We start from the raw sequence: 16944 nt of genomic DNA, 5'->3' as shown, positions 1-16944 counted from the left end.
CTCCAGACAAAAACGCGTCCGCAGCTACAGCTGCTCTATTTGACTCAGAGCCAACTCAAGTCGTCTCCGCAGGTCCTTGTTTTCAGTTTGGTGTAAGCACAATATCACTGGGTAAGAAATGCTGGCTACATACTCTTGTGCCCCTTCTTGGAGTGAAGTTATCGCTCCGGATTTCGGCTAACCATTGCTGATGCGCTCCATTATCATCAGTGAAAGCTAATACAGGAATTGTACCATGAAGAACATGTACATCTAGGCACATAACAGCATAATGCTGAATCTCCAACCCTTTCTTAGGCCAATCTCCTATTTTGTACTCAGAACATTTTCATTTTTCGCTAACAAAAACAACAACCCAGGTTGATTGGCAGGACCTGGGAACCGGACGTCCTCGCTCACACACACTGTGACCGGAAGTTATTGAACGCCATATTGTGCACGTAGCCAATTACGTTTCTTGGTGAAGGAAACGTGTTTGTAGAAAAACAAGTAAAAAATGATGACATAAAAATCTGTTTGCCCTGTTTCATAAGTGCAGCAGTAAGGTGAAAAACTCAAAAGAGAGAAAGATGATATCGTTTTAGTGTTTCTGTGCTTTTTGCATTCAACACAATTTTTATTTTTTTGCTTTCACAATATGAACTTGTGCGATCAAAGATGTGTTCAGAAGCAGAGCTCTGATTGATGAGCTCCGACATAGACAGAAATTTGGCCAAGCGAATCGAGGGACTCAGTATCAACAAACTGAAGCAATAAGAAAAACAATCATATATTTCACATTTATTGAAGATGTGTGTGCGGGGAAGAGAGACATCCTGTAAACATGTACAGGAATAGCCAAAAATGTTTTACAAGGAACGAAAAATGCAAAGAGTATGAAAAAATAATATGGGTTTTTTGTGTGGTTGGAGGTTCATGAGAGGGAAGACAAAGTGTTTGCGTTTTGTTGTTTTTCCAACTACAGCTGCTGTATTTGCAGCTGCCCTATAAAACCACACTGCTATTTATTAACAGATAAACAATAGTGCGTTGGAGCTCCTCTGAGGCACAGAGCAGGGATTGTAAAGGGCCATTTTTAGAATCTGGTTGAACACCCAATTATGGTTTTAGCCTCTCACTAGTTTAGTGCATTTTCACATGAACTCAAAAACAGCATTGTGTCTCAGAAATCATCCTTCCATTTATTTTATATTTATTTTTTTGCTTGTTAACTCTTTTATTGCAACCACCATCGCTCTTCCACCTTGAGCCATCCTTTTCCTTCCTGCCCCATGTTGAGAGTCACAAATTCTCACAGCAGTCTATCTGACTGAAGAAAAAAGTCTGCCAGCTTAAAGCTGTCCACTAAGTCTAAGCTGTATGTTCAAGATATGTCTGCTTACTGCTCTGTTCGCTCAGCTTCTGCAAAACCAATTGTAGTTTTTTTATTTTTTTATTTTTCATCCTTTTCCACTTCTGAACCTTGTTCCTCTTCCTCCTGGAAGAGACCGTCTTACCAGGTGGAAAAAATAGCTTTAACAAAAAGTAGCGAAGATAAAGTCAGCAGCCCGAGGATGTGCAAAAGAGTATTAATCCAAGCAGGTGAACTAGTGTTTTGCCTTAGTTTAAAGTGTATGAAGATTGGTGATTCCTCCTTCACTCACTGTCTACTCCTTCTTTCTCAGCATCCCCTTCTTTTTCCCCTTTCCCCCCTCTCATCATCCTCTCCTCCTTCCATCCGTCCATCCCTCTCTCGCACTGCCTGCCACTTACAAACACCCAGCACATTTCTGTCTGCTGGCTCGTCATCTCGCCTGCTGCTTCTGAAGAATGAGGGGACTTGAGCCGTGCACGTGGCAGCCTGCCAACCTGTTTGTGTGTTTTGGATCACTGGTGTTTTTATCCAGCTGCTCCGTGTTTGTGTGCACGCATGCGTGTCCAGGAGTGGAGATGTGCTGTTACATGCTTGAAAGTGAAAATGTTTCAAGTATCTCTTTAATCACTGAAAGTCCACGTTCACATACAAATGCACACAAATCGATTAGTCCCATCGATTGTGCAGTCACAACGGAGTGGGGTTAGTTTCCTCAGGAGTGTTTTGGTCAGTGAATTTGTGGATTTTTTCGCTTGTAGTGCATGTCAAATGGTGGAATTTGAGAGCTGAGAACAACCAAACAAATGGCACCTCCATCAGTCGCCGTAATTAAGTTATACTTTCTCTTTAAACCCATTAGCTCCCTTTGACTACAAGGCAGATTTACGCTGCTTTTTGGCCTTAGGGATTGCAGGTTTCTGATTTTTTGTGAAGTTTTTTTCTTTTCTCTTCTCCACTTAATGCTGTGTTTCTAAAGCTTAGACTACTTGTGTAGTTTGTCATTTCATCAAAGTGCCTTTAAAATGTTTATCTTTCTTGTATATTTACAAGTGCTGTCCAGAGATTAAAAAAATTGAGCAATTAATTAATTAATTAATTAATTATGCTCTGTAAAAAATTAACCTAATGAATCTCTTTTTTTCTCTCTTAAAAATTGCTGAAAAATGCCCTCAAGAGGTATTTTTATTTAAATGAAGTACATTATTGTGGCACATCAAAATATTGATATAAAACAAAGTGGCTTTATGAAGTAAATTATTGCTTTTTAACAGACTTAAACAGATGTAGATGTAGTCATTTACATTTCACTGTATTTGAGACTATAGTCCCAAGGCCTGCTGACACCTTTAGTTTTGACCATCAGGTGGAAATATTGCTCTGTACTTTTGTCAATCTCCAAATCATAGAAATTACAAATGAAATAAAACATCAGGTCCATATGTAGAGCTATAAGTTAGCACATCAAAAACAGTAAGAACACTTTTCTGAGCAATACAATTATTGAAAACTGAACTTGTTGCTTTTTCTCTCCTTCAGATAATAATATTTATCCAGTGATTTTGTTGATTTGTCAGTCATGGATTTATTCATTTTCGCTCTGAACCCTGTCATCCTCACAGCATGTTGCAGATACCACTGTCCCAGTGTCCGCTCTAGCTGTCTGTGCTAGCTGCTACATGTTTAGCATTAAGGCTGTAGCGGAGGCTGAAAAAGCTCTGGTGATCAGCAAATTCTTTATTGCACAATTTGTACACAACTGGGCTTTTGTTTTCCATCTGGTGTTTTTATTAACACCAATGAAAGCACAGCAGTCTCCCATCTTGTATTGTAGTTTGTGCATCAGTATTATAGGTATACCGGGAACTCTTGAAATGAGAACGGTTCCGTGCTGTTTGGGGTGCAATAAAAAGTGATTAACAGCGTTATTTTTCATTTGTGTCTTATATTTTTCTGTAATTAATTAATCGCAATTAACGTGTTGAAGTGGCAGCCCTAATATTTGCATCACTCTAGTCAGAAAACCACCGTTGGTCTCAGCACGAATAGCCTGGTTCAGTTTTTCTACCTCTCCCAATGACCTGCTGCGTTCTGTCTCCTTTTTTTCCTATGTCCTCCCCTGTCGTCCTCCTCCCCTATTCTTTGTCTTGTAGGTGTAGCAGAGGTCATAGTTCTGGTAGGAGGGCGTCAGGCCATCGGGATGAGCCAACGCTCCCTGACAGCCGTTACCTGTTTTAACCCCCAGAGCAGTAAGTGGTACCCACTGGCCAGCCTGCCCTTCTACGACCGTGAGTTCTTCAGTGTCATCTCAGCTGGAGACAACATCTACCTGTCAGGTGAGTTCATCACGGTGCAAGAGGAGGATCATGATCGCTGTTTTTCTTCTACTTTTTTTTTTTCTTCTACTCAGCTGTTTCGAAAGATTGTCTATGAATTCCCCCCCCCTCCTCATGCTTTAAGGTCTTCAGAAACCCAGTGGCATACACCAACAAATACATTTCCCCTGAGTTCCTGGACTTTTTTGTGGCTTAAATTGAAATGTACTTATTAGAAGATCTATTCCTAACAAAATACATTATTTTGCACCATATTCGCTTTATTACCTACTTTACCATTTTAAAACCTTAATTCCGCCATCTTGAAATCACTTGATTGAAGACGTCACACACACCCATTTGCCTGTAAACATCACATTGATTTCTATTGGAGTGAAGTATGCAGCCTGCTTTTTAGATCATTTACCAGCTTTTTCAGTCAAAATGACAATGTGTGCTGCTTTTGTTTAGTCTAAATAATTAGGAAAAGTTAGAGATGTTGATGTTAACCTCTTTGGTTTAGCGAAAGAAGATAGAAAGAGCTCAGTGCGCTGACACGCTCGGGTGGCTGAAGTTAGCGAGTAGTCACAAACCCTGGGGATAGAAGTCCTTTTAGGTGGGAGTCCATGCTTCACTCCAATAGAAAACAATGGGACGTTTACAGGCAAATGTGGCTGTGTGACGTCTTTAATCACGTAATTTCAAGATGGCGGAATACAGGTTTTAAAACGGTAAAGTAGTCCCATTTTTTAAAAGTTAAGTGCAAAATAATGTGTTTTAATAGGCATGGATCTTTCAATGACATTTCAAAGTTTTTTTTTCTTTCCACATTTGTAAACACAGTGGAGGATCCACTGAATGTCTTGACAAACCCTGTAGCACACATTAACAAATACATTTCCCCTGAGTTTCTTGACTTTCTTTGCATTCTTGAAACTTTTTTCCTTTGATTATGTTTCCCTAAATGTTGTGAGATTCAAGTGGCTCTTTCTCAATATTGATCTGTTTACAGGCTCATCTGAAGTGTGGCCTCGAAGCCTTGAAACCAAAGTGACTGAATTCTGTATCTTGCAGGAAGGTCGTCTTGTGTATTATACAAGCAGGTTTAAAATGACCTCGTACATTGCACTCCTAAAAAAAACAACTGAAAATACACTTCCAATAACAGTTTGGGCAAATAATACACTACATGGTGAAAGCACGGCAAGTTTATTTCATTTAGAGTTTATAGCAGCAAAACATCTGCCTTCATATCCTCTTATCATTTGCATCCTTGATATAAAAACCCACTATCTTCATCTCTTCTTTTACAACAATCCACATTTTTTTCTTTCATCTGCCACATAGTTTTTAAGATTTATTCACAATCTCCTCTCTGCCCAGGTTCAAATCATCTCAATGTTTCCCCTCTGACCTTATCTCTCGACTCTTGATATGACTACTAAACGTTCCTGTAACCTTTTTGGATTTAATGTATTTCAAAGGATGTCTGAGACAATGAAACTATATGAAATTTTATTTATTTTTTGAAATGCCCTGTATTTATTATATTTTTTGAAACTACACTTTGTAACTGTTCCTTTAAAAAAAAATGACATAAAACACTTTTCTTTTAATTTAATCTTGCACATAACTAAGTGATTCTTGGCTTTTTTTTATGCACTGTGGCATTTGAAAATTTATTTACACAGGTTTTTTTGTCAAAGCGGGGCCTAAAGGTTATTCTACTTTTTTTTTTAGAAATGTGTTTTCTTAGCCAAGCCCTGCAGATTGCTTTTTGAAGACTTCTTGTATATAAACCGTTTTCTTCTTTCTTCATGTTCTGAAAAAGATTTTTCTTTCTTGTTTGTCTTCCACGATGTTTCCAATGTTCCTGCTGTTTGTGTCGTTTCACCGTGGCACATGCTGCACTCGCTGACATTCTTTATGATGGAGTTTTAACTTCCTCATCCAAAGGCAGACTCTATTTTGTTCCTACCTGACCCATTTATGTGATAATCCCACACAGCACTCAGACCTCCACAGCTCTGTAGAAATGGAACTGGATCTGTCCTGCATGTACTGTTCCTCTCGCTCTTTTCATATAAATGTAAATGTGTGTTTGGGCATTGGAACAGGTCTGCATCTGGCCCTGGGAGTCACACGGCCTGCGGGGAAATCAGGATTGTTAGAGCCAGCCAATCAGCAGGCATTGGTCTGCAGCCGTCCTGAGTCACAGCCAGCGTTACACGTTAAGCTACACAGCTAACAGCGCTGCTTTGAACAGACGTGAAAAAGCAGAAAGTGGTTGAGTCATCAACTCAGCAGCAGCTATTTCCCCTCAATTAAAATCTGTCAGTGGGAGGGAGGAGCCTTTGAAGTATTTAAATAAGGAATAATCCAGTCAACCTCTTAGTTCTACTAGTGGTCAAATGTATTTAAAATCGACAGGATCAAATTGAATACTTCAAGGAAATATATTTAAATAGTTTTACTAAAATAAACACTGTAAATTGAAAAATTACTGATTGGTAAATTTGGCCCAAGTACCCACTTTCTCTCATTTTTAAATCCAAGTACCCCCTTTGTACGACTGCAATATCTTGCTCAGAATAACAATTATACAGCATAATGAAGGAATAAATGAGTGTTAACACACATTTTATTTAATCTGACTTTTTAAATAAGTGCAATGAAAAGTATGTATTGCCTCCTGAATAGATTTATTTCTGCAGTTTTTATCATTTCCTGTCATCTCTGTTTTCAGTTCATGTTCTAATAAAGATAATTTCACCATCATTATTATGATTATAATTTTTAACTAAATAAACAATACAAAACCCCATATTTTTTCATGTTTTCATTTGTTAATTTTCCACTTTGTCAATCAAGTACCCCCTGTATTGCCGTCACAAACCCCCATTTCAGAACCACTCTTCTAGGACCTTTGTTCTAACATACAGAAGCTTTGAATTTCTTTCATATTCAGGTGATTTCCTGGTAATAATCACATAATCGCCATCGTCTGATAGCTGACTGTCAGGAGGAGGCAGGCTATCGTGTGTAGAGAGTTAATATTTTTCAGTTCCATTTTCAGGAATATGAAACCAGGGAACGACTATGATTAAAAAAAAACAAAAACAAAAAAAGATGTAAAAGGTACACATTTTTGCTTAAAAGTTGATTTTTATCTCCACCTTAAACACCTCATTTGTTGACATTTTAGTGCATTGTGTAGTCACAGTTTTTTTTATTGGGAATACTGGAAACAATTTCGAACAAAAATTCTGTCAAGTGAATCACTTGTTTGGTGAAAATCACAAAAAATCACGGTAAGAATGAAGGAAAAACTTCCATGCATTTGTTTACGGGACTCCACATCCCACAATGCAATGCACCAAACTTTTTCGAAAATTTCAATAGGAAAGTGTTTACAGTGGAAAGCAAAACAAACTTTCAAGTGGCAATTTTGACTTTTTTTGTTTGTTTTGGAGTTCATTGCATTGATCTATGAGGCATAAACCTTGTTTTATCTAAAAAAAAAAAAGAAATAATATAGGAAAATAAGCAGCTGTACAGATGGCTGTTTAGCGCTCAACAGCTCTTACTGTACATATTTGGCCCTTTATGAATATTTTGGGTCATTATTTTTATTTGAATAATGGTTAATCAACTCAAAATCTAATCTTTACCTCAATCTGATTATAATCTATTTACATCCTTCTTTCTCTTAGGTCTCCCTGGGGATTTTTTGTTTGAAAGAAGGTTTTCATAACCCTCTCACTAAAATGTTGTTTCCGCGGTTACATTACAGGAGGAACAGAGACTGGTGTCATGGTTGCTGATGTGTGGTGCTACATGTCCTTGTTGGACAACTGGAATCTGGTGTCCCGGATGACCGTGGCTCGTTGCAGACACAACAGCTTGGTATACGATGGGAAACTGTACACGATCGGAGGGCTGGGCGTATCAGGGAACCTGGACCATGTGGAGAGGTAAACTTCATATCAGCTAAATAACAGCTGCTCCTCCAAACTACAAACATCTAAAGCAACAAACACGCAGCTGGTGAATGCAGCTCTGCACAAATGCTTCTAAGCTCAATTTGCTTGTCCTCGAGTGTGTGCGTGGAGAATTTTAGCAAAAAAAAGGGTGTGGGTGCTGAGTGACACACTTGAGCGAATAAATATTCCAAGCGCAGAGCAAAAACACAGCAGATGGCGTGGCGTAAAGTAGTGCTGTGCAGCATATTGAAAAAGTGCTCGGACAGGTTTGTTAGTATTTTGTGAAAGAGCAAGAGGTGCAGAGGAATAGATCTAAGCTGGAGCATATTAATGGGTTCTCAGCTGTGACTGTGGACGTAGAGCCACAGAGCATCTCTTATTTGTTCGTGAGCACTGTGTGATTGAGCACATATTCTTTCACGGACCAGAGTGGCATGATGCGTCTAAAATCATTCATTTTTGAAAGCTGTAAACTGGTACTTTCAGCCTGGCAGGTGTTTCTGTTTCTCTGTGCGCTGAAACCATTAGCAGTGGTAAAACAAGGTGCGTTTATTTTTTTTTTAGTGTGGCCTTGACTTTATTCCAACACTGTTCACTAAGGTTTTTTTTTTTTTGGCCCTAACCTGAGTTGATGAGTGTGTTTCAGCAGAGAGAGGGAGCTACCACCACTGCACCGCAGAGCAAGATTAACCAAAGCAATCAAAAGAACATTACCAACTATATTAGAGCAGGCCGCCGCCGCTCATTACCTGGGAGCTCAATTGATCTCCAAAGCTCTTTGCAAAGCACAACAGTCTTCCAAATGAAACAGCCTAATTTGATATTTCCCCATAATACTGCCGTACAGTGTCGTTACGATGGGGTAGTTGGAATATTTGTCCCATAATGGAAACACATTGGATTCCTCTTTCTGGGAGCTGCTTAATTTAAATACTTCCCGAGAATTTGAGGCATTTGTGGCTACAGTAGCTGTGTTTCCATTACAGATTTTCGCAAAAATAAAAGCGATATTTCTAAATGTCGACAATGTATAATTTGCATTTGCAAATCTCAGATTTTTTAAAGAAAAATTTGAGTTTTGATTATTTTCTTTTTTAATGCACTTAAAAATGACAACAGACATCAGATACTGTATATTGTCAAAAGTACAATTTATTGCTGTGATTGTCCTCAGGAGTTAAAATGCATTGAACAATCCCAAAATAAGAAGTAAATGAGGCTCTGTCATTCAACAATTTCAAGCTTTAACCCAGGTTTAAGCAAAAGTGCAACAGCAACTTCACAGTAGCTTAAATGTTCTGATTAAGAAATCAGATAACTACATATTTTATAACGTATAACATTAAAAAATAATTTAAAAAAATAATAAACTCTTCCCTTATAAAAAATTAAACGTGCCTGTAGCACACATATAGCCTACTCAAAGGGTAAACAAATATAAACAAAGAGGGGGCTGGCTCACATCGTGCTATGGTAACCCACAAGGACGGACCCCGAAAAAATCAATTAAAAAAAAATCTAAATTAAATTTACATTTTTTAATATTTTTTTTAAAACTCGAATTTGCAAAATAAAAATAATTATCTACAAATTTGATAAATGGCTTAAATCGATTTTTTTGCCCAGCCCTACTTGTTTCCATTGAAGGTTGTTTTGGGCAGGAGCCTCGTAACTCCTGTGAAATCTCATCCCATAAGACTCCAAACCTCCTTATAAAACTCTGTATTCCCTTGTTGTTTCACGTGTAATGTGGCTGTAATAATTTTTAAGTATAACGCTAAGAAATGTCCCGGTCTTGTCTTCTATCTACACGTACCACGCTATGTTTTTTTGGAGAGAAGTGGTGATGTGACCATGTACGTCACGTTTTGTGACGTGTATTTGCAGAAAAAAGTGTTTCCATAGCGCTTTTGCGACACATTTCTGAAATTCCTCCTCATGAAAGCGTAAAAACGTTTTAGCCATATTTGAGCTGTTCCCATTACCAGTTTTTATTGCGCTATTTAGACTTTGCGAATTTCCAAGGGTAATGGAAACAAATCAGCATTTCACCTTTTCTTTGTTCTTTGTGCTGCTCCTTTTGTGCCCTCACGTGTTTGTTTATGTGCAAACACCAAGATTCTCCAACACAAACTGGACTCAATTATCAGCTTTGTAAATCGTAAACCTACTTTTCCTCTTTGAGAGGATAATTGAAGACCTTTTCTTCAATTGGTGTTATTGCTCAAGGCTGCACGGGCCAAGGAGGAATAAAACACACCAGACAAAGAAGCTGAGATTGAAGCGGTTCAGAAAAGGAAAATAACTCGACATTCAGGGTGAAGCAAACCATTTGTAACAAAGGGTCAGGGCTGTTTTCACCAGGCTTATCATGTACAAGCTAAAAGGTCTCTGACGCTGTTTTGGGCAAATTGTCTGGGCAGTCAGCGGGCCAGTTTCTAAGCAACCCACCCTTTTGGTTATTTTTCCCCCCTTTTTTAAACCCACTCTCTGGGACAAGAGTCAGAATTGAGAAGCAAGGTCTGAGGCGAAGATGATTAGGAATGAAGACAAAAACGCTTGAGAAAAACAATGTATTTTCTGTCTTAAAGAAAGTGATCACTCATGAATTATTCAATGTTTAGATTTCCATTTCTGATATTTGATTTGTGTACTCTACCAATTTTCTGGCTGGATGTGTTGACCTCTTGTGAGCGCCTGTAGCATCATTTTTTTTTGAGCAAAATTAAAAATGATTCACAAACACTCACCAGGAGCGGACGTTGGTGGCATTCAGCTTGCACTGTACATGAGAAACAGAGGGGTTTTACAAATGTCGTCAATATTTTCAGATTCCTGCAAACAAAACCTCTTTATTTGGGAAGAATTGCTTTGATCAAATTTATATTATCGTGAGGATTATATTACCTGCTCTTAGACATCCAGTAATATTTCAGAAGCGGGTTCTTGTTGCTGCATTCTTCCACAAGCATAAATACTGTCAATAAAACTCAAGCAGCATTACATATTTACACCTGTAAGCAATAATACTGTCACATAAATATTGCCTGAGCTGTGACACTTTTCAGTGTGTTCAGTCTTCTCAGCAAAGTAATGACAGAATCCGGTGACAACAGCCACCGTAAATAGACAGTTTTGTCACACATTACAAAAACTGCTTTGTTATGAACAGAATATTCTCACTTATTAATAATAATAATAATAATAATATTAATTAATTAATTTCAAGACTTGTGAAACAAGTCTGTTCCTTTAAGTGTTGCAGATGAGGGGTTGAACAATATATCCATTCCTTCTTCCAAATCTACAGCCCTTTTATTTAACCCGAACGAATGATTGGATGAACATACTAAAGTTTTGACACATTTTTAGATGATAATGATAATAATAAATCGATCACGTTACATTAAGCTCATAAAGGTATTTCAGGAACAAATCAGCTGTAACAATTAAAGCAGCTTTATTATTTCAGTAGTAGTCTTAACTGATGGTTTCAAGTGATTGCAGAGTTCCTAATCTTTGCACACAGTGATCAAAGGAGGGAATGCAATAAATTACCAAGAATAAAACAGATTGCCATGACAATCCTCATGTGCATGCTTTCCTCCAAAGATTGTTTTATCAGCTGCTTCCAGCCCAAGTTGTTATTGTGTGTTACAGTACTTCATCATGGGATTTCCTCAGCATAAATAAACTGAAAAAATATATTTTAATCATCTTTGATAAGCTTTTATTCAAGCAATGCACGTGTGATTAAATATTTTTCTTTGATATTTTTTGTTTGTTTTAGCGATGCGTTACGTAACATCGAGATATTGTGATATTGTTTTTGGGTGATTGATTGACTTTTACTGTCATTTATTGAACTAAGATAAAAGGGCAGGAGCTCGAGCATTTGCACATCAAAACATCAGTTTTCATAGTCCTGACATGGGCACCTGACAGCCGACGCACACACCAACTAATAAAAAATATAAATTAAAGATTTACAAAACAGCAGAGGTACACAAAATGACATTAAGTATACACAAAAATAACTGGAAAACTTATGAAACTACAGTAGAACAAAAATACACTAATCGACATTAAATATACACAAAAATAACTGGAAAACGTACAAACCTACGGTAGAACAAAAATACACCAAAAAACTGCACAAAACACAAAAAAAATGTTAAAACTCACAAAAAAAATTTAAAAAAATCAATAGAATGAAAATAAATTAACTAGAAAGCATACATATAACATTTATTATATAAATCAAGATCAAAAATGGCTACAAAACAAACAAGACAACACCAAAAACACACAAAATGACTTTAAAAACACACAAAACGACCACAAGAACACACTAAAACCTATTGATCTTCCCTGCATTAATCCTCATATTGGTCATTTTTCTAAACACTGACATGAATGTTGATCATGTGGCCCTCGGATCAGACAATCAGCCCCTGGTGTGATAACAGTTGCCCATTTCTGCCACAGTGTAATAACCTACGGAAGTTACGGATCATTTTGTTGAGTCCAATCTAAAGTTTACTACATCACAAAAGTCATTTGAACGCATCACTGTAGATGACTGGAGCCGTCCGTGCTAAAAATACTGTAGGCCTTTTATTGACAGGCTCGCATTTGATTCTTCATAAAAATGAGTGACAGCCAACTTTCAATGACATCTCGCCCTCCAGCAGTGTGTCCTAAACTGCCTCCGTCAGGAATCTCCTCTGTACTGGGAGAAAAAAGAACGTGGCTGCAGCTGTCAGGGTTGAACCCCAAAGTTTGTTTTAAGGTCACGAAGTATGCATCTTCAAAAACGTTCTCAGTAAGGAAGTCTTAAACCAAAAATGGGTTAAATAGGTCCAATTAATTTCCTTTAATACATTGCTTTACTTTTTTTTATTTCAACAGAAATGTATTCATAGATTATTTCATTTATTACACAGTTATCTGAATGGCTGACATTGTGAATCAGATATTAGGTTGTTGAGAGCCTCTTTTTCGGTGTGTTCGCCTCTTGACATGACTAATGTCCATGGTACGCCACTTGGTACGAACGTGTGATGCTCTTTTAAAGTCAAATCGCGAGTGAGCATTCTCAGAGATTAGGGAGGATTTGTGAACACCAGGCAGCTGCTCTAGTGAAATAAAAATTCAAAGACAAGTGCTATAAATCTCCCACAATCTCCACCGTTTGCTTAAAAGCTCGACAGCTGAACAGCAGCAATGTTTAAATGACTCATAAACAGAAGTTTAATTTCTCATTTCACTTTTCATTGACAAGGTACGGGCCAAAAGTTCTGTTAAAGAGCACATTAAGCCAGTCATGAATACTGCTTTCAACATTAAAAAAAACAAAAAAAACAGTAAAACTGATGTTTATTCTTTTGGAGATTCTAGCATTTGTGAATAATATTCTGCTATTTTTCCAATGATTGAGGAAATGTGCCAGAAAAGTTGAGATCTGTATAGCTTATAGGAAAAGTAAACACGCAGAACATTTCAGAGATTTCTGGCATTTGTACGTATCTGCTTGGATAAATGAGCCCAATTAACAGCTGATCCTTTTTTGTGTAGCTAACTACAGATCTGGCACACAGGGGGCTTTGCTGTGGGATAAGTTGGCTCTACTGCAGCGCAGCACTGTGGGCCTAAAACTCTAAAGATAGCAGTACTTGAATGGAGAGTTAGCCAGCCCTCAGCAGGACTAAACCTTTGCCCATTGAGATAAGGGAGCTGATACTTTGAGGTGCTTTTATTTGCTTTTACTCAAGGTGAAGGAAATGCACACTTTTCCATTCTAGCTGTGTGAGAGAGTTAATGCGATTTGGAAAAAGTAGTAATCAGCAGATTTAGGGGGCTGCCTTGTTCTTTAATATGCAAATGGAAGCTAACAGCTTATATTTCAATACTCAGAAATGGCTTGAAATGGTGTGACAGCATGGCTCCATTTGCTGCACGCAGAGACTAATGCAGACGTTGTTTACACGCATAGTATATTTTTCATCTATTTGGGTTTTCTTTCCTTTCACTCATTCAATCCTTTGTGTATGTACGAGTATAGACTGTATCTCAACATTTATTTATTTTTGTCTGCGTACAAGAGAGCCAACATCATCCCTCCCAGTTCCACCTTGAACCCTGAAACCTAATTTGCAGTCCTTCCTGCCTGGCCCGGCCCGCTCCACATCTCTCCATCCATCTCGTTTGGTGCTTTCACGCTTCTAACCGTGAAATTCCCCCACATTCAATAATGTCTTCAATCAGAGCCATCTCAAAGCGAGCAGGATGCAGGCTTTCTTTGGCAACGACAGGAGGTCCAAATCAACACTCGAGGACCGAGTCATGATTTGCTGTCTCCTCACTAATGACTGACAGTTTTTTTTTTCTTCTTCTTCTTCTTTTAAATGGGAGCGTGAAGTTGGGAAGGCTTTTAACTTGCAATCAGTTACCCGAGGCCTGTATGCTCTGCAGCATGTTGATTCTTTGGCAAACCAATATGATTGCTGATAGTGAATAATTCATAACTTCCTAATGATGTGTCAATCACAGATGGTTTTGTTTTATTTATTGCACACTATATACAGGTCTATGCGACCTCTGAGCTCTATAGCAAGTTAATATTGAATGAAGACTATTCGCAATATGACTAATACAGCAACCAGCTCCTCCTATCAGGGATGAGGTGGAGGAGTACTGAAGAAGATAGAAGGTTGTTTTCAGATTTTGCCACAAAACACAAACTTTTTGATCGGATTCTGATCAAAATGATGTTCACTGACATTTGTTGTTGTTTTGTCACTGTACTATAACCACACTTACACTACAGCACTGACTGTTATCTTTTTTTTTTTTTTATCAGAGGCTCAGATTGTGTTTTTCTTTCACCATCAAGGTTTTTCCTGCACCACAGCAATCCGTTTAGCTTGGATAAACCAGTTATTGCATTCTACTGTCAATATTTTCACACATTTCTCAGTCTTACTTTGGCTGGGTTCCTGCCAACAGTTCTTACAGCACTATTGGTATGAAGGAAGAAGAAGAACTTGCAGAATACCGAATGGCTGCTGGGAAATTTCATCAAGTCAAGCTTGACCACGAACATATTTTGAGGTGGAGATGCCAGCGGGAGGATTCATCATACCTCCTGCTGTGCACAGTTGGAGTCTTCAGTGAGCCGCTCGATAAACTGACAATTCCTTAAAGAGTAACTAAACCCCAAACCAACTTTTTTCTGCTGAATACAGATGTATTTGGGTATTAAGTAGCGCTGTTGATTGATCCTAGTCCCACTCTTCACATTTTAGTGTAAGTACTTTAATTGTGCATTATGTATGTATTTAGTTGTAAAATGTCAATATACTGGCCACTAAGTGTTGAACGCCGGCTATTACAAGTGAAATTTGCTATTGACTGAAACGGATTCTTTAAGATTCCCCTGCGTCATCAACTTTCACTGTTGGTCCCGCCCTTCCTATAAAAGTTGAGAGGAGGGAGTGGGTTTCCTCCAATCACAGCCCTCTGTGAGCATTGATTGACAGCCTCACTAAGTCGAAGTCTAATGCTGCGTGCGTTCCTGCAGTGATGTTTTTGACTCAACAGATTCTGCACTAATCAGAGGGCTCATCAAGCTATGTGTGTATTTACAGACACATAGTGTGCGTGTTCGTGTCACAGAGTTGACCGTGTTACAGCAGTAACGCCCATAATCAAGGCAATTTTTGAATTTCTCTCCTAGTGGCAGGTCAGCAGAAGGCAGGGGTGTACTTACTTTTTAAGTACATGATATCTGTGGGATCTGTGCACTGGGCTGCCCGTCATCCAACGAAAAACACCCTTTCTGCAGGATTACCAGAGTGGGGGGGACCTTGCACTAAAGTTCTTTGATTTATAGGGATATAGGGGTTAATATTTTTTTTTTTTTTATTTTCAGGATCCTCACATGGATATCCACCTTTTTTCTTGCTAAAGTAAATGTGCATTTGCACATTTACACATTTAGTGAGTAGGTTTAGATCCGACATAGGCAACTGGCGGCCCGGGGGCCACATGCGCTCTAATTTTGAATGGCCTCTAGGTTAAATAGAGAAAACGACTTCAAAAAACAAAATACAAAATTACAGAGATATACAAAGCAGCAACAAACCAAAAAAAGCAACAGAAAATTAGAGAAAAATTACAAAACGACAACAAAAACAAGACAACGAATACACACACACACAAAAAAAAAAATCAAAATCACATGAAATTTAGCCGGACTGTGCAATAATGTCGTTATGTTGTGTTGTGTTGTGTTGTGTTTTTATTTAATCTATTTCTTATGTTGTTGTATTTTATTCTTATTTATTGTCTGCATGTTCTTCATCGAGGTCCTGTGTAAAATGGGTATGTGCAATGGATGGATGTGTTAGCAGCTTATTTCTGCAGCTTGGAATTCAAAACAAATTTCCCTACGGGGACAATTAAGTGTATCGTATTGTATATGACAACACAACCCCACAAGCTCACTGTGCTTCCCTGTAATAATGCTAAATGCTGACATCAATGTTGATAATGTGGCCCTCAGATCAGAAAATACTAATTTCTGTGCTGTGATAAAAGTTGCTCACCTCTGCTTTACATGTGAACACTTATTTTGGGCATTTCAACTTCCTACCCAACAGCACTCTCTTTTGGAGAAGTTGCAGAAATAGCCAGCAGGGCAGTGGCACTAATAACAAGCTTGAATTTCACCATGTGCCCTCGGGTGTTTAAGGTCCTGCAGCAATCCAGGCGGGAAACTGTGGAGCGGATAGAGCAGCAAAGTGCCAGGAGGAGGTTAGCGAGGGAGAGTAGAGACTTTGAGATGAGAGGGCTATGCGGATGCACCCGTCCCCGGTGGGCCTGTTCGAGCTCAGGAGAAGGACTAGGGTTGAGGGACTGTGTGTTTGGAGGGAGAGGGGCCTGACAGCCTCGCAGCATGATACCATGACGGGGGACAAGAGACTACCTCACTTAGGCAGATCCCCCCTGCAGAGCTAATCCCCGCTCCTCAGGATTTGGCAACTTCACAGCGTTGACCCCTACTGTGCTGTCAAGGCATCAGCTCACCTTCCTCCACCAGCACCCTCCACCATTCCTCCCCATCCATGTAAACTCACTCACACATACTCATTACCCCTCCATGGTACCCAGTCTTTTCCACGCTGAAATGTCACAGTTGATTTATGCTTTTCATGTCTCTGTCTTTTCTGATCTCTTCTTTCTTTGCATTAACTTCAAATCCTGTTTACCGGGTTGTGGTGCGTTATCAAAC

The 16944-nt window shown here is 38.7% G+C and overlaps 1 protein-coding gene across 4 annotated transcripts in view; it reads left to right on the top strand.

Annotated features, from left to right (window-relative positions):
- The window catches only part of klhl29 (kelch like family member 29), a 286431-nt gene that overhangs the window by 200444 nt on the left and 69043 nt on the right, over nucleotides 1-16944 (top strand). For all 4 annotated transcript variants that reach the window (XM_028439189.1, XM_028439192.1, XM_028439191.1 and 1 more), the window contains 2 exons: nucleotides 3505-3687; nucleotides 7460-7640. In XM_028439189.1, coding sequence (XP_028294990.1) covers nucleotides 3505-3687; nucleotides 7460-7640 — 364 coding nt within the window. The remainder of the gene's footprint in view (nucleotides 1-3504; nucleotides 3688-7459; nucleotides 7641-16944) is intronic.

This window comes from Gouania willdenowi, chromosome 24 (genome assembly GCF_900634775.1).
Source record: "Gouania willdenowi chromosome 24, fGouWil2.1, whole genome shotgun sequence".
NCBI classification, from domain to species: Eukaryota; Metazoa; Chordata; class Actinopteri; order Blenniiformes; family Gobiesocidae; genus Gouania; species Gouania willdenowi.
Note: the sequence above shows the minus strand (reverse complement) of the source record. Positions and strands in the feature narration are given on the sequence as shown.